Source organism: Aptenodytes forsteri, unplaced genomic scaffold, assembly GCF_000699145.1.
Source record: "Aptenodytes forsteri isolate BGI_AS27 unplaced genomic scaffold, ASM69914v1 Scaffold434, whole genome shotgun sequence".
NCBI classification, from domain to species: Eukaryota; Metazoa; Chordata; class Aves; order Sphenisciformes; family Spheniscidae; genus Aptenodytes; species Aptenodytes forsteri.
Window position 1 is genome coordinate 762,585 of NW_008795183.1, and position 23,470 is coordinate 786,054.

Genomic DNA, 23,470 nt, shown 5'->3' on the forward strand with positions numbered 1-23,470 from the left:
TTTACTCTCTCTCTGCGTACTTCCTCATGACGTATTTCCAATTACTAAAGTCCATTAGTTGTTTAGAAGAGGCAGGAGCTGTGCATTCATAAACGTAGTAGAACACACAAAATGGAAAAGAGATTTAATGCAAGAGAGGACAGAGGAATAACACACAGTAATGAGAGAAATCAGAGCCATAGGCAGAAGGTCAAAAGGCAAGGGTCTGGCTGGAAAGATGTATACGACAATGGAGGGGAAAAAAATACAGAGTCAGTGGCAGGTAAAACCTGAAAAGCAGTGGTGCTAAAAAGAGACTGGTTTATCTGGTGGTAATTCCCACACATACGCCTTTTTTTAAAGGAAAGAGGAGGAGGTTTTTTTAACCTTGAATGTTTCAGTAGTTGATTTTTACTGCAATCCTCAAAAAAGTCTGATCAGTGTACCTGATGGGGGCAGGACATGCATTTTGCTATCGGGAAAATGTTTTTTCAAACAGTGACATAAAGAGCAATTAGATGTACCAACCTACACCACAATGCTAAGTGTTCTCCATGTCATACGGCAATTGTGGAAAACCTTTGGCTTTACTGAAGTCAAAGGAAGTTTTGCTGCTGGGTTTAATAGGATGAGAACACCATCCTGGGAATTTGGGAGCTGGAGGCTGTGGCTTCGCATTTCTTTTGGTGGCAGCGGCTGCAGCTCCCGCAGCCCATCCCAGCTCCCAACAGATGGGCCTGGGGTGTGCTGCAGCTAAACGAAAGGCTTCTTAAATATGCCCTCAGTACTCCACATAATTATTCCCACAGGGTGGGAATCCCATTTTCAGAGGGAACCATTAGTTCTTTATAGCAATTATCTCTAGTATATAACAAACTGGCTACCGTGGCAGCAGTATTAGCTTTTTATAACAAATGAAAAACATTTTAATATACAGCTTAATTTTCAGAGTATGAAATGAGAGTAACTAAGCACATTGTTTATAATGAAACTTCTATGGCTACATCTCCTCATGCTAACAAATAACCTAATAAGTGAGGTAATGTAAAATTCACCTTTGCACAGAAGGTGGGGGAAATTATTTCATTTAATTTGCATGTCAATAAACTAACTTAGGAGAAACCTGCTGAAACATCAGGCTGCAAACAGTGCTGCTTGTATGGATATGACTTGTGATTGTTCAGGCACCCTTTTGCCACTCAGCACTCCTATACGCATGAAACGTTGGAGGCTGGTTCTGAACTGCCTCTAGCATACATTTCATTTGAGAATCCATAGAGGTGTAACCTTTCAAATGCTCCCTAAAAGTGTCCTAGCCATTTCCACATCTGGCCTCTATCTTGCTGCAATCTGTTGCTGTTCTCAGGTTCATGTGTTTCCTGATTTCCTATTGTGCATTGAAAAACCACATTTCCCTCACCACATGCTTCTCTGTGTATCCCAGCTTTTATTGAAGAATAGGGTCTCACAAGGTTCCATAAGCAATTAAGATTCCTGGGGGGGGAAATGAACCTATTTTTTATTCACTTTTTTGGTAGGAAACTACAAAATAGCAGGAAAAAGCAGTACTAACTTAAAGCCTACAACCTTCAGGCGTCACTCTAAGGAGCTCAACAATGGCACTCTTGTTATGGCCCGGCTGGAGGCAGAGGCTGCTATTCTTCATTATGCTTTGCTGGATATCTAAATGGCAATACAGGGTCATGACAACTCCCTTTGTCCCTTTTGTATTACTCAGGTTCCTTTTTTGCTCACAGGGTAACCCCTAAAACCCATATATGATTTTGCTTTCTTATTAACTTGCCAGTCCTGAGAAAAGTCAGGTTTGACATCATAAAATTTCAAAGCTTAAAAAGCGATTCTGGTCGTATCACTGGTGAGATTCTTAAAATTTAATTCTGTATGGAGCCAAACACTGATGTCATCCTTTAACGAGCAACACTTAAGCTTTTGTCATACCACATTTCCTACTGGAAGCATTGCTAGCTGGTTTAGTCATGTATTAAGCACAGTCCAGCATGATGAACTTGCCCTGATTTCTCAAAGCATCCTTCCCTAAATAAGATGGTAAGAATTTTAGAAATGAACAGGCTAGAAATACATACTGCTAGATGATATTCCATGGTGCATAAAAGAGAATAATAGTCTAGAATAGGTGTTTTAACCTACCTATGAAAGCTTTCAGATTCTCTTAAGACTATCTAAAAGAGGTTGAGAACTTTTAGAATGATTTCTGAAACCGTGTCCTGCTGATCTAATCTTTACTCACATCTACAGACTCCCCCTAAACATGGTAAATGGTTGTCTGTATGCCTCATTCCCTCTCCAACTTTTATATACAGAAGCTACAAAGGGAGCTACAAAAGGACTTGTAAGCCAATCTCCTAGGCTTGTCTCTCACCAGGTTTTTAAATATATTGCTAGGTGTGAAGGTGGAAGCAACACGGTGCCTGCTGGCGTGCAGAGCAAGCTGTCTCCTGTTGCAGGCCCCTTATGTTCAGAGCCCCGGCCAGCGCCGGCTGTGGTCACAGGGCATATGGGAGGAAATCAGATCACTGTCTGTCCCTCTCCTGTACCATCTCCAGAGTATCTCTCTTCACACAATACAGCACAGAGACAGGGGGTTGGCACCTGCTCTCTCTATATTTTTGCCAACTCAACTTTCACAATTTGGTCATTAGACATCCTACACCAAGCCATTTCTGTGGCCTTATAATCTTGCACAGCAACTGATAACAAGAAAGATCTACTTTTAGTCCTCAGCTACCATTTGCCTTTGTTTTTCCACCTCTCTCTAATTCAGAGAAATAAAATATCTTTGAAAGCTGAGATATTTTCATACGAGGGCAATAAACACAAACTGTATAAGAGCAGGAGGTGTTAATCTACATGCTTCCTGATGGAAGGTGCCTAAAGAAGAGCTGGGATGAAATGCACTCCATTTCTTTTCACTTTCTAAAATTCTCTATGCAGTCATGTGGATGGATAAATGAACAAATGTTTGTGAGCAACGCCTGTGCATTTATATACACGTCTTGGGGCAAAGGGTCCTGAAAAATCACTGCCTTAGCTGTAAGCACCCCAGATTGTCAGAGAAGGTGAGCTGTTCATTCAGGCAAGTCCACAGGCAGTGGATTCAACAGAACAGACTGAGTTTAAGTTGGTCTATCCTTACACTGGCTTATTCCTCCTGCAGTTTATGGGTAGATGTAAAAAGCCTTAAACCCACACCTCCGGCTACTCTAAAGCTGAATGCAGATTAGAAGGATACTAGTGATGTAACCTAAAATATGCTTGGTGTCTAGTCCCTCTTTGTCCCCATGAGCATGCAGATTTTCATATTGCAGCAGCAAACTGGAGTCTGCAAGCACGTGGGGATTATACACTTTCATCCCCCTATTTTTGTCACTCCTGTCAGTTGATTTTCTGCACTGCTTTGTTTTGCACATACAAGGAGATTGGTTTTCTGACACCACAGAGGTTATTATGTTGAGCTGTAAGAATTTTTCATTTCACTAGGAAGACTTCAAAGCAGAAACTAAAAGCAGATGTTCAGGTTTGCTGAGCAGTCAGTCCTGGCTTGAAAATCTCCATAGCCTCTTTATTAACAGCCTGAAGTTTCTTGTTACTGATTGTCAAGAGGAAATTTGTGTGGAATGAAGCTTTCCTGTTAATTTTTATTACTGCATTCTGAGTTTAGACCCAGAGAACCTTACATCCTTCATGACATCATCCTCCAGAGGAAAGGCTCATTTAGTTGAGTTTTAGTAAAGAGTTTACTTGCAAGTATCTGACAAGCAAGACTACAAGTTTTATCCAAAGGAAAAGAAAAACAAAATCCTCAAATTTTATTTATTTTTTATTAGCACCCCTTTACTTTATACCTCCAACTGCAGCCTCAGAAAATCTGAATGCTCCAGTGAGCACACTAAGAGAGTCTGATTTTGTTCCTGGGATACTAAATAGCATGTAGTTGCATTTGCCATAAATGAAATGTGATGAATTCACAGTGATAGGATTGTATTTTACAGGAGTGAATATAAATTCAGGGAACTTTCCCCTTTTCCTACTAGACTACAGTTCTATTTTATTAACTGGTGTTTTTTCTTCTGCTATGTTTCTATGAAAAGAAGCACACAGAAAAAGAGTACTACCCAAAGTTACAAGTCCAGTCCATCTGTCCCAAAATACTACTATAAAGTTTTTATTATTACAAAGTGAGGAGCAAAACAGGAACTTATTCTTGCCCTTATAATGCAATCGCTAGACAGCAAAAGCAGAAGGAAATAAAAATGGCTGAATTCCCCCACCATTCGCAATCCCAAAAGACTGTAGGCACTACAGCATCAATACTGATTGAGAATCAAAGGTAGGAAGCAGTAGATAAGGCTATTCTGACTCATTGGTGGAAATGGTCTCCATCTATGGAAGAGCCTTTGTACAGCACACTGGAACTGCTCAGCTCTCATTATTTCCTAGGTACTTCATATAAAGGACTCAAACTGCAGAAGGCTGTCAGTAGCTTATGACATGGTTGTGCTATCCTGCTTACCGGTCCTTCTTCCTAACCCACGCAGATTCAGGCTGGGGCCAACACTAGAGGGCCGAGTATATAGTTGCATACTGACTGGTCATGTCATAGCAGTCATGAAATCCTGAGTTGATTCAAAAGCCTCATTGTCTCAAGCCTCAAAGTCCATTGCCATGGACTTTAAACCCCAAGGACACTCTCTTCCTCAGTAGCTCTGGTACTATGACAGGTAGGGACTTGGTTAACTCTAGTGGAATCCTTATGGTGGAATGGGATCATTTCATAAACTAGAACTCCTCAGATTCATGTCTTCTCTAAAATTTGCATATTTGTCACGCAAACCCTTCCAGACCTAGTTTTAGCACAGTGGTGTTCCTCAGCTGATGTTGAGCAGCAACTGATGTTGCTGATAAAAAGCAACTGCAGTATTGCCATAATTTCTCCTTTGAATTTGCTTTGTACTGTACACATACCTTGAACAAACTGATCCAAAGTAGTCCTGGCTTTAATCCTCAGTTATGATTTGCCCATCAGCACAAAGAGCCATCGGTCTTTGCTGGATGACAGAAGAGTACATCTGGAAGGGACTAAAAAAGATCAGTTAGTCTGTTCTTTTACTCTGAGGCAGATCATGTCCAGCATATTAATGACAGATCATAGCCTAACAATTTTTTAAAACTGCTAGTGATACAGTTCAAATAATCTAAGTGGCTTGCTCCTGTGTTTTACTATCCTATAGCAAGGATAGTAAGCAAGTTTTTCATAATATGTAACTAAAATCTCTTCTCATTTCATGTAAACTGATAATTTTCCTATCTTAAGAGAACATGGAAAGCAGCTGGCCAACATACTGTCTCAAAGGAGCCTTTTGCGCTGCTACTGGGTCCCACCACTGGTGGAAAATCAATCCTGCCTCCCCACATCCCTAGAAATGCATCTTCAAATGGGTTCCTATGAAAAATGTCCCTCATTCAAGCATCCAAGCATAGCGTGATCATTGTAGAGAGAGAAAAAATGAGTTTTAAAAGAAATAAAAGGCTTGTGTCTTGAAACTCAATACATTGACAAAGAAGGCATGATTTGAAAATCAGGGCTGCCATGTAAATGTAAAAATATCCTCTTACCAATGAATATTTTGAAGTTTTTGCCTGGATATAGAGGATATTTTACTTCATTTTACTTCATAATAGGGAAAACCCAAAATTCAGGTTTTTTTCTTTTGCTTTACAGATTTGAACAATCTCAACTGACTTTTACCCCACTCTTAAGTTTTTCACTTCTGGCAGCCTTTGTGTTTCTGAGCAGAATCCAAAGTTGCAAGATACTACAAGGCTGGTTATCCTTTTAGTATTTTGTAAAATAGTAAAAATCTCAGGAAATTTTACATTTATGTTCTAGTCCTCCTTGGAATTGCAAGAAGATAATAAATTGGCATTCTTGGATGCCTTTCTGAAATTTTGGGGTTTACCCCTTAGAACTAAATATCCCTTAGAGCTAAATGAAATGTGACGGAGCAGCTTGATGTATCTCCTCTCAAAATATGTTCCATTTCAGTGGCTTTCAGCCTGTGGTGCAAGTAACGTTAGGCCAGAGATTTTCACAAAAGATAGCTAAGAAAAATGCTTATTGCTAGTAGGCTGACATTTGTTATGCAGGGAATCACACCTCCATGGACAATTTTTAGTAGTCCGCAAATTGAAGAAGGATAATTTTTTTTACCCAAGCTCCAGTGTAAAAATAATTAATGTAAGGGGCTCTATGGCCTGTGTTACACAGGAGTCCAAATGAGGTTATGACAGAGGGTCGCCTTGGTCTTTTCACTGCAATTCAAAGAGAAGGTTGTCTGTACAACAGAGCTAAACACGTGTATGCGTATTCAGTTCTGTGCAGAGCTGAACTTGTATCTCATAGTAGAGAATTTGGCTGTATGTGTCTCTGGACATTGTAAAGGACACCATGGTGCCATTTATAAATGTTGTCATTGCTGAATGATTCCTTAGATGAGTATTTCATATTTTCTTCTTGGTTCTAGTTATCCCTGAAAAGTCAGTGAAGGAAATAGCAAGAATCCCTGGAACAGCTAAGGACACAATTAAGAAACTTCTTGCACATAAAAACAGTGTGAAAAAGCATGAAACAATCAAGAATGTGATCCCAGAAGCAGCCATGACACCAGCTTCTAAGACCCACCTGCAGTTATTGGGCTATGAAGGCGGTATTGATCTCGGTGGGAGCTACACTGAGGAAGAGAAAGAAACTGAAGCTACTGCAGAAGAGGAGGCAGAAGAGTCAGATGAAGAGGAGAAGGAAGATTTTGAGAATCAAATTGACCACGAGCGAAGCCTTAGAGGAGATGTCTTTTGTAAGTTTCTTCATTTTTTTAAAAATCTGGTTACAATGTAAAAATATATATAAACACTGACAAAATCAATACGAAACATTACAGCCGTGTTATCAGAATTTACTTGTAGAGAATGAAACGCAACCTAACATACCTGCTGGTGAGGCTAAGGTACCAAGTCTCCCTTTTGGGGGAATCTGTCTGCAGTCACTGTGAGCAGAGGAGGAGTGCGCCGTCCTGACAGCCGCTCTGCAGGCTGTGCTTTCGGAGCAGCTTAGACATAGCACATAACTTCTCCCCATTTTCTTCACAGAAGCCCCAGCAAAACAAGATAGTGTGCTGCTTCATTACGAGTAAGACAATAATCAGCTTTGATTCATGATAGGCATACTCATCATCCTAAGTCGTGTGCATTGTTCAGAGGGAAAACACAGACTTTGGTGTCCTTGTGTTTCCAATAATATAGACCATATAATAGGCACCACTGTTGTTCATCTCATTCCCAACAGAAAAATAATGAATCACAGAGGTTGTTTTTTTTTTATCCCTTTGTTTAAATGTGAGAGCTTATCTGAATGGACACTCTCAAATTTAAAGCATTTGATGGTATTTGAGCAGGAGTCTTGCTTAATTTCTGACATTAGTCATTTATCAGGAAGATTGCCATAGGTTTCCTCAGTCTGCTCTCAGATGTTTCCTTCCAACTATTATCTTGTATGCTACGTAATTTCTTGCTCTGTTCTTTAAAGTTTTCAAATGCATTTTAACTGGCTTTTAGTACATCTGGGTCAGTCAAACATTCTTCAAGGTAGTGGCAAAAGCATGTAATATGAAAATTATACCCTGCTAATAGTTTATTCATGATACTTTACCTTTTCCAAAGTCTAGAAAAATAATATTACTATCCCACAGTAATTAAAATTATGCACCATATTTCATAATGATAAAAATGAACACAAATGAAGTTTAAGTTAGCATTCAAACTGTTGCTATTTGATTTGAAAAGACACATCATTTTTTTAAAGGAAAGATCATTTTAAAGTCCTCTGGAAAAAATGGTCTGCAATATTGCTACTGTAAGAAAGCCAAGAAAAAATGTGATTATTCACCTAAATACATTTGAGAATACAAGCTTCTTTCTTTGCCAACGGCACTCTTCTAAAATTGCCTTTTTTTGGTTTTCAGTGGTAGTAAGCCTGTTTCAGTTCAGGCTAAGGATATGGACTAATATTGCTTCCCCAAATTATGCTAGCGAGCCAATAAACAGAGTGAAGTCAGGTCTTTGTTCACCAACCTCCTCCCTTTCTGCAAACATTAACAGTGAGCGCTTACGGCATATTTCAAGTTTGCTGACAATACCAACTGGGGAGAGCGACCCATACGCTAAAGGGCAGCGCTGCTATTAAGAGGGACCTGGCCAGGCTGTGGAAGTGGGCTGACAGGAACATAATGGAGTTCAACAAAAGCAAATGCAAAGGGAGAGAAAAGCTTCATGCAACATTACAGACATGGGATGACTGCTTAGGAAGAAGCTTTGCAGAAAAAAGGAAGTGGTTCTTCCTCTCTATTTGGCATTTGTGAGACCACATCTGAGGTGCTATGTCCAGTTTTGGGCTCTCCATTACAAGACAGATGTGGACATACTGGCATGAGTCTAGCAGTGCTCCACCAAGGTCAGGGGCCTGGAGAACATGGTATATGAGGAGAGGCTGAGCGTAACGCTTTTTTTCAGCCTTAAGAGGAGAAGGCTAAGGGGAGATCTTACAGCTGTCTTCAACTATCTAATGGAAGGTTATAGGGAAGGCACAGCCAGACTCTTCTTGAAAATATACGGCAATAGGACAAGAAGTAATGAATACAACTTGGAACAAAAAAAAATTCTTATTAGCTATAATGAAAAGAATATTTTACCATGAAGGTGGACAAAAATTGGTACAGGTATGAAGAGAGGTTGTGAAATATCCATCCTTGGAGATATTCATCATATGACTGAGCTGGGCCTTGAGCAACCTCCTGATCAGGAGGTCAGACTAGGTGACCTACAGATGTCCCTTCCAACTTACAAGATTCTATGATTCATTCTATACTTTCAGCCAAACATTTCAAAGCAGTTTAGAAAACAGTGGTATCCAGTGTGTGTAGACCTGCATCCTGGAAGATGCTTAGGTGTCTCTCTGGTATTGTAAGCACATAAGCTCACAATTCAGGAATCAGTGATATTTCCAACATATCAAAACAGCTGCCACCTAGCCATATGTAAAAATACACTTCCACATGTCAGCTTTTAACCGGACCAAATGGTGAAAATACTCAGGACTGACATGCCACTTCAAGCCCTTCCTTGCACAAGAAGAAAAGCTCAGGGTGGGATAACCAAAGTGAGGGAATGATAGACAGAGCTCGCCCTTTCATGGTGGGACCTGGGTGTATTGAGAGCCCTCTTCAGACCTTATGACTGTCAGAGGTAGGAAGCAGTTGGCATACAGGCCAACACAAAAAAAGAACAGCAAGATAGGTTGAAAAAAAACCCAAAAAAACCCAAAAAAACCCAACAGCCAGAGCAAAAGAAGCATGTTCATGTTTCCATCTGATAAATTGGGAAGCTCAGCTGGCATACAGGAGATCCCCCCTAATTCAAAATCTGTATAGCACAGACAGCAGGGACTTCAACCCACCTTACCTTCTCCAATGACTGTCGTAAGCTCCAGGCTATACTCAATCTCTCTGCTTTTTGTCAAAAGTTTCTGGCTAACGGTGCCATGCTTCCAAAGTGGAGGATCCTGTGCTCGGGATGCCACTGTCCCTCTGGCCAGCCACACCAGATTCATTACCTAAGCCTCAGCCTATCTCTTTACTCAGCCTCTCACTCCTGACAAGCTTACGCCACTTCCTATCCATCCTCTAAGGATCCCTTTATAAATTACTTACCTAAAAGAGGTAGCAGTTGCAGGAGCTGAAGCCAAATTGGGGTTGAAGTTTTCACTGGATGGCAAGCTACCCTTGGGGTTCAGCCTTACCATGCTGGTGGTAATGCATTACCAAATGCATTTGTGAGTCTCAGACCAAAGGATTAAGTGACTTGCCTCTGTTCTCTCACAAGAAGCAATAAAACCCAGGTCTTCTGATGGCCAATCTCATACTTTTACAATTAGAGAATTGTGTTTCACACACATTTCCACTAAAATACTATCCTAAAGAAGGACATAAGTCTTCCCAGTCATGCTAATTAATCCAAAGCTGGCCATAATTTTGCAAGAAGTATGGAGAAAGTGAGCAGAAGAGAGTTGCAATATATATGGCAACTTTTGTTAAGACTAGGTTCTCAGGTACTCAAGCTTCTTCATGAAGGTAAGCTGATGGGGAGCTTGCATGTGCCAAAAGAAAGGTGTGAACTGACCAGCACTGGTAGTACCAGATACACTCAGCTAAATGTGGTTAGACTGGGAAGGACTCAAAAAGATTGACTAATTAACTGCAAAATGCTAGTGGAACCTAAAGGGATATTTACCCTCGGCAAGAGTGTGCTTGTCTTTTTCTGTAGGGACAAAAGCTTTTCTTTCCAAACAGAATTGCAAAAATATTGCTGGTCTAACACTTTTAGGGGCATAGTACTAATAGGTTCTATTAATAGTTATAATAAATAATAAATATTTATAAGTAATATTGTTATTTGTTATAGATACATTTATTCAAAATTCTGTGCCATAAAGGACTATGGGCTTTTCTGCTTCCTCAATTGTGAGGCAAGGCAGCCTGTTAGAAAAAAACCCATCATCCAAGTCAGTCCTCCTAACCCTTTCTGCCCTTCTGTGATGGATGGCTGGATTGATGGACTGGGGTAGTAGCTCAGACATCTCAACAGGTTTCTTCCGTAACCTGCTTGGACAGGTCAGGAAGGATTGCCAGAAATAGTGCCCCCAGGGTAGGGTCACCATCTTTTTTGGTTAAAAGGACATAGGGCTCTGCTCTCTGTGCCTGGTGTTACAAGGGGAACATGCTCTCCTGTATTGGGCTACGTGACTTGATGCAGTTGCAAAGGGTGGATCACGTAACCTTCCCGTTGAGTACTCGGTGCTACACTATTTGGAATAGATTCATTTCCCAGATTTCAGTTTGAGTGAGGGCACACAGGGAAGATCCTTTGTCCATAGGAGAAGCCAAGTCAAAATAATATACAAGAGATTTTTGTCATGATGTTTGGTGCGATTCTTTTTCAAGGACTTTCTCAACCAAACCAGGACATTTGAACACCATATACCTGGGCTAGGCAGAGACTAATTGTCTCTACAAAATTGCCACTACAACTGACAGCAGTGACAATTAATATTATTACTTGAAAATATTAAAGCACTATGGTTTATCTGTATTTTTGCCTATACTGTCTTTGTTCCAGTCACATTTGGCTGGAATTTTCCATTATTAATATCAGGGATTTATATGCTGAACATGCCAGAGAGATTTTATTTCACCAGGGGATACTGGCGGAAGGTTGGTGTGCTGCTTTATACAGGGATACTAGTAGGCCCAAGATGTAGTTTCATTAAGTATGTGAACTTGTATTACTTATGGCTTTCTTGTTTGATACCAACTATGTAGAGGATTTAAGGCATTGTGCCATTTGCTTTTTTCTTTCAGGATGGGTTACAGATGTTAACTGTGTTTCCTTTCCTTTTAAATTTTCATATGCTATACTCGATCCTTGTTATTATAAAAATTCAGTCATGATTCAGGCACTTAATTGTTTGAACTTTCGGCTTTAAAAACACTTTCATTTTTAATGATATTGAATGATCCTTTGGAGTACACGATTAGCTCAAATTTACAGCTCGTAAATTTACACAATTTTTTTTCCTCCGCTGCTGATGTCTATTCAGCAGTGATTCCTTTACTACCACATTAAGTTCCTCTATATAATCCCCTCAAGTATTCACATAGCATTTGTCTTTTATATTATTAATATTGATATTGTTTGTCTTCCAGGAAGAGTAGTTAAGTAGAAAAAATTGATAGGTCACACTTTTCAGAGATCTTAAATATTATTTTTAAATGTATCTATTATTTTATCATAGTAGTTTTACTACATAATAAATATATTGGGAGCCACAGAAAAGTATTGTAGGGAAAAAAGAAATTATTATATGGAGATTGAATTTATTAAAATAGGCCAACTATCAAAATACAGGACCTTCGTGAAAACTGCTACTCACAGGTTTTTCTTAAAAACACAATAGTTAAAGATAGCAAAGTGAAGCCACCAACATTTAAGAAATGTCAAAATTAAGGTCATCTGTGAAAACTTAAATTTTTCTTCTTACATTTTTATACCTTATGATACAGTCTGTAATGACTTTAAATGACTATTTTCCATGGGATCTTTACCTTGTTCAGTGTGACGGAAGGACCTGTCCTGCTGTGAAAGGTGCAGTTTAATAAATAGGACTTTGTCTTCTTGATTGCAAAAACGGCAGATGTATAGAAAATGAGAGTAAACCAAAGTATCGGAAAGCTCCTTACTGTGTGAGAAATGTCCTTTCTGTACATGGAAGAAGACAGAGAGGTGGACCAAAGTGCTTGGTTATATAAGCAATGACTGCACAGATGCTACACTCGAGCTAGAGGTGAACTTATAGTGCACAACCTTAATTCTGTCATTTTCTAATGTTTCAGTGCTTTTCGTGTACCATTTGTAATCCAGAATGGTATTGCCAACTGCAACTAAATTCTATATTCTGTACTTTATCGATTTATGAAACTCATATCATGCTTAAAACACTCCCGTAGTATCACATAGCCGGCTATGTGAATTACAGAGCCCCTTCCTTTGATAGCACCAAGAATGGTAAAGAGGTTTTGGTTTTCTGGTTTATTTGGCAATACTAAAAGTGGACTGTTTCTCTTATGGATTCTAGGCTCTTAATTCTGAACAAGAGCACTCTTTCAGTTAATCAGGATGTTTGCTCTTAATCTTATTCTTTTCTGATAATTAGACCACTGTGTGAGCGAATAATGCTCAGGCCACAGCTCAGTCCACAGCTATAGATAAAAGGCTCAAAAGATGTCAGACATCTGGCGAATGTAATTCTTTCAGAGGAGGATGTGGTAGCAGAGATGTGGCATGATTCCTTTCAGTCCGACACAGTGATATACTGTATATATAGGAAGCTAGTCTTCATTTTACTTGTATTTTACTTCTGCTTGATTTTTTTACAGTGCCCACTCTGGTTTTCTGGGGTTTTTTTATGGGCTTTGAACATCAGAGAGCAGTGTTAGAAAGACAGCGAGTACCGTTTTTGTGAGAGTTCCCACATGCTGCAGTTTCAGTCACTTTAGAATTCTATGTGTTAGAATTACCAACAATGAGTTAGTTTTCCCAAATTTTGTGTGTTATTTTTACATTTAGACTAAGTGGACTACCTAGGCAAAATCAGGCATAGGCATTTTCCAGGGGACAGAAAAATCAAACAGCCATAACAAGAAATAAAAATATACCGCGTTGCCTACAACTAGCACACTTAAATACATGGGTGCTTATATTCTGCTGTATATCCGTCCTTCCAGTATAGCTGCCTCAGCAACAGCTCAATGTGATGCCACAGATGATTTATAAGAAATACAGTCCCACTAACAGGGAAAAAAAAGGAATTAAAGCTTTAAGGATAGCACATGCATTACTGCAGACAAATAGAAAATTACTTCCAGGCTAGAAACCAAGCCATATTTTTTCAGACAAAAATGTCATTTCCAAATACACTATAAGTAATTTTATATACAGCGGTTGGCAAAGCAGAGAGGTGAAACCAAGTGCACATAAAGGAAAATCTATCAGCGTTTTCAGGAAGCTCCTTTAGCACCACAGAGTCACTTACCCGTCACTTACCAGTGCCTTTGTACTGTTTCTGAAGGATGCCCATAAAACAGTGCTCCACAGACCTATTGTACTGAGCTTCTGCTTGTTGGGTTTGGGGTTTGTTGGGTTTTTTTACTTTGAACCTTTTAATATTGCAGCTTAGTCCAAGCAGTGCTTTTCCAGATGTGCTCCTGAAGCTTCCTATTGCTTTTGTGATCTTGTTGCCCCTTATTTGACTTATAGACTGACTTGAGGGTCTATCTACGTGGTACTTTTCAGGCGGACCTGAGCTCACTTTAGTTGTGCTCCAAGCAAGCCAGGTGCAAGCCAGCTCCAACCAAGAAGTCATGTAGTCAGAGTTGGCGCAACCGGCAGACCAGTGCTAACAAGCCTGTTTGACAGGCAGAGTGAACTGGTGTCTGCCTGCACTTCTAGGAGGACACTGCTGTGCACTGTACAAAAGGATATGCTTGAACCTAACTAGCTCTTTTGCTATAACTTTTAGCAGCAGTCTGTTACCTTTCTTTACCTAGCTATCTAAAGGTCCCCGGACAGGGGGTTGGCTAGGAGGTGGCTCTGAAACCTCATCTATTTCATTATGCGCAGCGCTCCCTGTAAGCCTGGTGTTTTTAAAGTGGAATTCTAGTTTCATGTATAAATTTGTTTCTAAATCTCTTTTGTGGCACTCTATTTAGGCACGGTTATACTAGAACAATGTCTCAATGCTTCTTTTCAGCACTACTTTCTCATTTTCTGAGGTTATTGCTAAGAAGCGTTTCCATGATTGCAGACATCCTCAGTAGTTTCAGAGTTGTTTTATGTGACACCTATTATTTTTTAGGGAAGTACTTTCAACCAGATAGAGCTGGCTGGGGCTATTCTATTTTGCAGAAAGTCTCGTTCCTTGCTGCAGTTCCTGATACACAGTACAATTGACAAACTGCATCTAACGTGGCTCAAAGAGATTCCCCCTCCTCGGAACAGGGGCAATACCCAGATACATGTCACAGATAGCAACACTGAATTTCCTGCAGATGCAAGAACCTGTGTCCGCAGCAAGATGGCTGTTCTCAGGACCAGAACGTCACCAATTTACTTATGCTCAGCTCATCACAGACATTCATAGACACAACTCCTATGGAAATTGGTGGCAGTTAGTTAGTTACATAGGTACCTCTGAAGACCCGGGCATTAGTTCTCTCTGCCACTAATGCCTGCTCATGAGATCAACCTATCTTACCTCATAAGAGTATCATGATGACATCAACGGTTAAGAATGTGTGGCACCATGATACGAAGGGTTTTATATGTAGAGATTATGTAGTAGTTAGTGCTGCAGATAAGTAGATGGGTGGGCACCAGCAATACAGAAAGAAGGATAGACTCTGCTGTGCCAAAAGTGGGATGTATGTGAGCTTTTGTTGGTGAGACTATGTTCTTAGGGACCATGAGACGAAGCCTGCCTTTCTGCAAGCACCACTTGACAGCAGAAGAGCTGAACAGAGCAATCTGGACTCCTGCCTAGTACTTAGGAGGGGGTAAACTTTGGATCCTTGCTATATCCAGTGATGGTCTGATGTAAAATGTAGGCACATTCCAAGAAGTAAGGTTTCTTGGAAACCTTTCTGTAAGCTGAAGCTTGCAGTTTCTCATAATACGCAGGTGATATCTTCCAGTCAGTGGAGAACCTGAGTGTAATGCCTGACACTGAAAACAAAAATAGATTTGGATACAAAATTTGGCTCTTTTTATGGGTATGACAGTTCTTCACTTTAAGCATCTGCAGCACACAGCAACACCTGCATGTATATCCCTCAAGTGAATTCAAGTGTAATTCAATAATTCAATAAATAAATCATTCTGGCAGCTGTTGTCTTCTGTTAAATCACTCCACTCTTTCCAGAACTGATCATATTTTAATAGCTCTCTTCATTTTGGCAAGGGTTTTCACAGTCTGAGTCTCTTTCACTAAGTACAAGGCCAAGTTTATGGCATGACAGTAAACTTAACACCTAATCTCTATGTGCCTGTTCCTAAATGTGTATATGTAGACACATATTAATTTGGAGAAAGATATATTAATCCTTTCCTTAAGTAAAAATATTATCCAGATAATTTAAGCAATGGTCTGGATGAGGGAAAGGCTACAAGGGCAACAAGAGAGGACATGCTCCTGGCAATTCATCAGAAAGCTCGTAAGATTGCATGAGCCTCCTTCCTCGGCTCAATTCAGCACCTCTGGAAGTGCCTCCAGGGCCTCTTCATTAGTGTGTGTTTTCTCTGGTGTACACACAGAGCAATTTTTGACAGTTTTGAGGGAGAAGAAAGGTTAAGTAGATGGCATAGTCTTTATGGTGCTAGGAGGCTCTGGATTGCAGTGGCTTGTAAGTATATTCTTAAAATTGAGTATGTGTTTACGACTGTGAGTATGTTGGAGTATTTCGATGGAAAACCCTAGCTCAGTGGAACCCACGGGAACAAACTCCCTTCTGAACAAATGTGCGTGCATGTGAAAGTAATGACTTTTAAAATATTTGGCATTTGCGACTTTCTAATAGCATGCAGGATACAATGCTGCGTAGGGAAAAGTAATTTCCATTTCCATAGCTCCTATCATCTGGCACTGTTGAGGAAATCCGAGCTTTTCTTAGCGCTGCTGCCCACATGGTGTGGCTGAAAAGTGAACTTCAGTCTGTCAGGCTTTCCACTAACACCTTCTGTAAGCAGTAATCCAAGGATCCTCCCTCACTCCTCCTCTAAAATGGCACATTTAAGCTCCTCCTGTTTTCATAGGTGTGTATGTATATATCATAGGTATAATCTGCATATGTGTTTGCAAAGGATAGAATCCTCTGCCAGTGAAAGCAGATCTTTCCCTTATCTCATGTGTGATTAGTTACTTACACAGGCTCTGCACAAAGAAGTTGAGACTATCATTTTTTTTAGTGAGTGCACTTCTCTGTTAATCACTTAAAATAATACAAAAGAAGCTTAATCACAGAACTTTAAAAATGCCTAGAGTATTTTAGAGTATTACTTAGAGTAAGTAAGAGTTTGCAAGCTTCTATATCTTTGTAGCTCATCAGATAGGAGAGGTTTTGCCTTGGTCTCTGAGGCTGCTGCTGAAAAATAACGCTTCCTGAGTAACTACCTCCTTTAGGCCAGTATCTTAGAGAATGCACCTAACATTCATTGACTGTGCTCCTGTACCAACTCTTTCGGTTTGGCACAAGACACGTCAACCAATTTTTACAAAAGAACTTTTTGGGGGGTTTCCACCAGGACTGGTTATCAAAACATCAGGCTGTGCTTGCCAGCTGTTGCAGGGAGGGTGAGGAAGAGGTAGGGCAGTCGTTGAACCCTTCCTTCCCAACAGACAGCAGAGCTGATCAGGTTTGCAGGAGAACATGTACCCCAGCAAAGAGTATGGCTTCAGAAAAAAAATTTCCTGGGGCTTCTGTTACAGCAGCACCAGCTATCACTTACCTGAATACAGAGCTGTGGGCCTTTGATCCCCCAACGTTTATGGCTTTTACAAAGTCTCTGACATTACCTATTTTTAAAGGCTGCTGTTGGCAAAGTGCTGCCAAGCCGTTGAGTCGTTGTCTTCGCTGTCTGGTAGAGTTCAGGTACTTCGATCATTAGTGGAAGTTTTGTAGCAAGAAAGCAGATCACCACGCCAAAGAAAGATCATGTTTAACGTTTTATGACCTTGTGAATCTTGTAGCTCCATTTCCCACAGCTTAGAAGGCACAGTGCTGTGGAAAACAGCAATTTAAACAAAGTTTTAAAATTCAGAGTTAGTATCTAACTGGGGTTAGGAATGTGAGTTTGGTGGTGGAGTGGAAAACACATACATTGAGTTATTTAAATAAACGATGGCAACTGGTATAAAGGAATAAAGTTCCATTTTCTGTTCCTGTGATGACTCGGCACTTGACAAGCTGTTTTCCCTAGTTCCCAAGGTGAAAGAAGCAGCTGCCTTCGGCCCTCTCCTGGCACAGAGGAAAGCTCCAGTGTCGAGACCAGAGCAAGAAGGTAGGTTCTTTTTATTCTACAGTATTTATTTTCCTGTGTATTGTGTGTTTTCATGACAACCTATATTAGCCAAGTCAGAACCAGTTTAAAAGCCTTTAATGTAAAACAAAGGTTTGGTGAGTGTGTTAGAGACAGTATCTGGCCAAACCATTCTGCCAGTTCCAATGTGAGAAGCTGTTTTTGCGTCCTTTTCAAAACATACTTCAACTGTTCATAAGCCATGTATAGAAAGTTCCCCCACATTGAAACTTGACTTGCAATTGAATTTCACTTGATTTATTTCATAGTCATGAAAAAATAAAGTCATTTCTATCATCTATAAAATGAAACCATGTTAGAAGAGTGTTGCATAGCACGCAACAATATGCCAATGTCCTTCAGCCATATTCTCTTGGTTTTTCTCCTGGTCCTCTGTCAGAAGTCAATAGGAGTTTCCCCTGAACAAGACTGAATAAATATTTACCCTGAATCTTATATAGCCTGGCTATGAATTTACGATAGTTCCCAATTCATCAGTAAGTCCTGTGGATATCAGAGTAAGATGATACTACCTGTTCTTTCTCACATTAAAAAATCGTTGTAAAATCAGTCAGGGGAGCATACAAGGTCCAAGACCTGTCAATTTATGTACACAGCTTAAGCTTCTGCCATGCCTTAGGAAACTGCTTCACAGACTTTCAAACAGAAAACTCCACTGCCTGGTGGGAACTATAACAGACTGCAGTGTAGCTCTGGTCAAAGCAGAGCATAAAGGCAGATCAAAGGGCACTCTCCCCCTCTCTCCCGGTGGGAGAGAGTTTCCCTGTGATGGACAGAATCATGAAGCTGACTATAAGGACCTGCTTATGAGAGCCATGGAAAAAAGCAGAATCCAAAGGGGAGGACTGAGAGATCGTATTGAGTTGATGCATTTACAGGGCAGCATCCTCCTCCTGGGGAGTTACCAGCCAAGTGGGCAGGGGCTGAAATGCTGGGATTGGCTGTAGCTGAGATGATTGTTTTTAGGACAAGGTGGGTTTCACCCAAAAACAACCCACAAATGCTTCCAAATCTTAAAGAAAACAAAACAAAACAAAACAGGCAGATGTGCTGGCTGACATTAAGGGTAAGATGGTGGGTTTTTTCCAATTCAGAAAGCAGTAGTCTCAGAAACAACGGGTTTATACAGTAAAGCTCTCTAAATGCCATGTACTGCACTTCTCTGTCTCATGATAAAATACATGAAAAGAACAAGAAGGATGCTTCTTTCTGAGGAAATTCAGATGGCTGACGTATTGTTCTTAATCTGATCTGTCATGCTTGCATTGCACAGTGTTTGTTTCTTTGTGTATGTAATGCTTTTCATCTGCACAGTCACGAAGGCTGTGGTGTGCTCTGGATGACACCCTTTTTCAGTGTGCTGTAAAGGTCAACTGATTTGGGCTATTCCCAGCTCCATGTAGTACGAGTATCAAGTCCTGACGTAAAGGATTCCTCTCATGGGAGGCCAGCTTCTCTCTTTCAATGGATAGAACTGGAGCTTGAGCATCGCAGCGGATTACAACTCCAGCAGTGTAACAAATGGAGAGAGGAAAGCTCTAAAGTTGGCAGATCCCAAACCATTTATGATGCTAGAGTTCAAAACTAACACCTCCAACTATACCTGGCGATCAGCAGGCACTCAGTATACAGAAGTCACAGCATATAAACTCATGTGCAGATAGGAGATTGGCAGTAAAAAGACACAACAGATTTTCCTGTGAGTTAAAGAAAGAATTACTACACAAATTCTAATGTTTTGCTTTTTTGCGATTTAATCTAGGTCAACACTATCTGAACTCAGATTGTAGATAATTTTAGAATGACCTATCCATTCATAACTGGGTGAATAAAGAGCAAATTATTTTTATCCGTACTTACGATATAGTGCTCCTCTTATCTCTGAGTCTCCATTGCCAATTTTTTTTTTCAGTTGATTGCAGCTTCAGTCGAGGGGTCTGCGACTGGAAACAAGATGCTGATGATGACTTTGACTGGAATCCTGCTGATCGAGATAGAGGTATTTAAATATCTGTCCTCTAGCTATGCTTTGATTTGATGGCTCGCCCCCTCCAAAAAAAGGGGGACGGAGGGGAAAACAGAATCAAGAGTTAGCTTTCCTATCAGTGGGTTATCTTTATAAAAGAAGAAAGGAGGCAGAGAATCCTGGGAGTGGCAATTGTTTCTTTGAAATATCCAGTGGCAACTGGTAATCCGCAACATATTTCAGCACAAGTGAATCAAAAGATGAGAAAAATGATTAGAATATAACTGTTCAGAATTGCAAGGTACAAGGCAATGGAAACCTTATTAGTTACGCGTTGTGTGTCTCCAAGACTGGCAGGGCATTTAACCACACATCTGCCATTTAGATGGATGTGGCAATGTGGTCACTCACATGGCTTAGACAGCACTGCGATAACTGCTCAGAACTCTCAAACTTTGCAAGACAAGCTAGTGACGGCATTCCTCAGAATGAGCCAAGGGCAGGGCGCTATTCAAGAACAACCGATACCTGACCGGGTACCAACTGCAGGCCTGCTAAAACCTGAGAAAGAGCTCCACGACTGCAATGTGTGATTGCTGTACTGGTGTATATAAAAAGGTGTGGCTGAAGAAACTTGTTTGAAAGGATGTCTCTTCCCCTGTGACACAGGAAATGTTGCAGAAGTTGCTGCAAGAGGGACCGGTGGATCCTGCAGATCCTGCAGGCCACTTGCTCCAGTTCCTACACACACATTCTCTCCCTCTTCCCTCACAGTCTTTCCATCCCAGTCTTTCTTCACTAATCCTTCCTCTCCTGCTCCATATATTTCCTTTTCCCCAAGTCCCTTCTCTGTGATGTCACTTCCAGGAAGACCTTACCCCGTCTCCCCGAACCTACATCTGCTGATAATTACTTTATTTATGGGCCCAGAGGTTTTATCCCTTTATCACTTTGTGTGTCTCCGTCATTTCATTGGTCCTCCAGGATTTGGGGAATAAGCTATCGGTTCCTTTATGAGTTTGTCATCACTGCAGAGGGCAGTGGAGAGCGCTACCTCAAGTACTGGAAATGGTCTGACCACAGAGGCACAGCAGCATGTTTCAGGCTGTTGCATTTGAAAAACTGAGATGGTTTTGCCTTTGGAAGAGAGTGCAAGGAAGAATGACTGTAATTGCCAGTGAAATATGAACTCATCTCCTCTGTAAACTGATCTGACTTCCGACAGTGCAAGCTTATTCCTTGCAAAGTACACTCCCTGCTGCTTTTCTCCAGTCTGATTTTAAATTATTCAAGTAACAGAGCTTCCACATATTTTCTTAGCAAATATGTATTCAATTTGCTAATAAATAACACAAGTCCATTAAAGATGTGTTTTCCTTTTTTTTTGTTACAAGGCGATGGGTACTACATGGCAGTTCCAGGTTTTGTGGGGCACAAGAAGGATATGGGGCGTCTAAAACTTCTCCTCACTGATCTCAGACCGAAGAGCAGCTACTGCTTGATTTTCAGTTATCGGCTTGCTGGAGAGAGAGTGGGGAAACTTCGGGTGTTCCTGGCAAACAAAAAAACTGCTCCTGTCTGGGAGCAGAACAAAGGAAAAGATGAAAGGTGGAGAACCGGAAAAATAGAGATATTTCAGGGGGCTGAAACAACTAACAGCGTAAGTATAACACAATTTATAAGCCAAATACCATAATCAACACCTTAATTTCCTAATCCTCAAGTGTTCCACCAACGGTTTTACAGGCGTTGCTTACTGGCAATTGAAAGGCTTATCTGAAATGGGAAACAGGAGCACAGATTTTAGGAGGCAGAAAAGTTATTATCTGGTTGTAATTTCAGAACTGAATTACCCCAGTTGGTTAGAACATTGATGCCAGTAATCCTGTCATTTTGTAAAAACTGCATCAGATCATGAATTAACACAAACAATGAAAATCTCTGTTTAGTATCTTATGCAACAGAAGCATACATATATTCCTGGAAAAATGAAAATTATCTCTGTTTCATAGAAGAGGATGCTCTCAAACCACACTAAACCAGATAATTAGTGCAAAAGGAGGCACCATGTATAATCAAGGGCGGGCAATCACCCTAGCAGCAGGACATACTAGCCAACAGGGAACACTGCGCACAGAAAACTGCCTCAATTAGGGCTTCGACAAGTTTCTCCTTGAAATGCTAGGGCCTGGTTTTCATTTATGTGACTGAGCATTTTCAGTGCTGTGTAAAGGCTTCTACTGTATAATTGAATACTGTGAGTATAAATGAAATGCAAGCTCTTCTCAAGGTTCTTTGTACTGCTGGAATGATGTAGAAAGTCCCTTACATAAATGAGAATCAGACTATAAAATAAAAACCCAGGCATCCCATTCATAAAAATGAACCTACTCTCTCTCTATAGCATACATACTATACTATATAGACACATACTATATATATAGAGAGAGTAAATTTATTCAATATATACACCCCAAAACTAAGGATCCAAATAGATCGAAAATGAACAGTTGTAATGTCTTCAAGAAAAGGAGTGCACTAACATCACATACTGTGAAAAAACTACACTATTGTAATAGGATTTCATTCAATTTGCATTTTCTTTGTACAATGAAAATAAGTAATCTTATTAAAGGAATCCATTTGGTGTTGTAAATCTGTGCAGAGGATTATCAGTCTAGTTCAGATAATACACGGAAACTCTAAAAACTGTAAGGATTTAAGTCATTAAGTCCTGTATTGTGATAAAACATTCCGCAGATATAGCATTATAACTAATTAACATTAAGAGTTGCTAAATGGTTGGATAAACTACATTTTCACTGTTAATACATCTCTTTTCTTATGGCAGGTCACTTTTGAATCAGAACGTGGGAAGGGCAAAACTGGAGAAATTGGAGTGGACAATGTTGTACTAATTTCTGGTCTATGCCCAGAAGATACCTGATAATGGATATTTGAGTATACTGGATTTAATCCTATTTTTAATATTTGCCTTACTAGTAGTGTAATTTTGAAGCATTTTCTTTATAAAAAACCCAAAACCATAAAAACTGTGCCTTGAACTTAATGCAGCAATGAAAACAGAAAAACTGATGTGCAAGATGCAGAGTACACTTTTTAATGAGTTATTCTAATACATGCTTTGAATGTAGCACTACTGTATTTTATAATTCAAGGACAGGGTATCTAAAGTATTATTTGTCTAGCTTTTTTACAAATTCTACATGCTTCTATTCCTTAAAGTTCTTTTCAAGGCTATTCTTAAGTCTTCTATTTTGTTTCTTCTACTCGACAAGAACATAAAGCAGTATTTAAGAGGATGTTACTACTTCAGGTGACGTAATTTTAATTTCCTACTTAGTGTGTAGATATTCAATCTATTCAACAAGTAAGAGGAAAGAGAGGAGCTTTATTTCCTTCTTGATGGAGCTACGCAAGTTGTAAGTGGAGTCATGTCTTTGAGGAATATTTTCATTACTAATAAAGTATGTAAAACATCTTGTTTGTCATCAATGTCTGAGTCACACAAATCACTGTTTAGAAATTATCCCTTCATAGTTTTATAAGCATTTAATGTACATCATTAACAGATGATGCTACCAACTGATACTGAAAAAAAAGAACAAAAAGAATGACCCATTATTAACACTTAAGAAACTTCATATTATGTACTGACCTTCAGGAACACATTGGTGCCTGCTGGATTGCAGGCCTACTTTACCCACA

The 23,470-nt window shown here is 40.0% G+C and overlaps 1 protein-coding gene across 1 annotated transcript in view; it reads left to right on the forward strand.

The window, feature by feature from the left end:
- Nucleotides 1-23,243, forward strand: part of EGFL6 (EGF like domain multiple 6) — a 120,241-nt gene extending 96,998 nt beyond the window's left edge. The window contains exons 12-16 of the mRNA XM_009278548.2: nt 6,543-6,872; nt 17,656-17,736; nt 19,688-19,774; nt 21,136-21,401; nt 22,593-23,243. Coding sequence (XP_009276823.1) covers nt 6,543-6,872; nt 17,656-17,736; nt 19,688-19,774; nt 21,136-21,401; nt 22,593-22,688 — 860 coding nt within the window. The 3' untranslated portion in view covers nt 22,689-23,243. The remainder of the gene's footprint in view (nt 1-6,542; nt 6,873-17,655; nt 17,737-19,687; nt 19,775-21,135; nt 21,402-22,592) is intronic.
- The last annotated feature ends 227 nt before the right edge of the window (nt 23,244-23,470 follow it).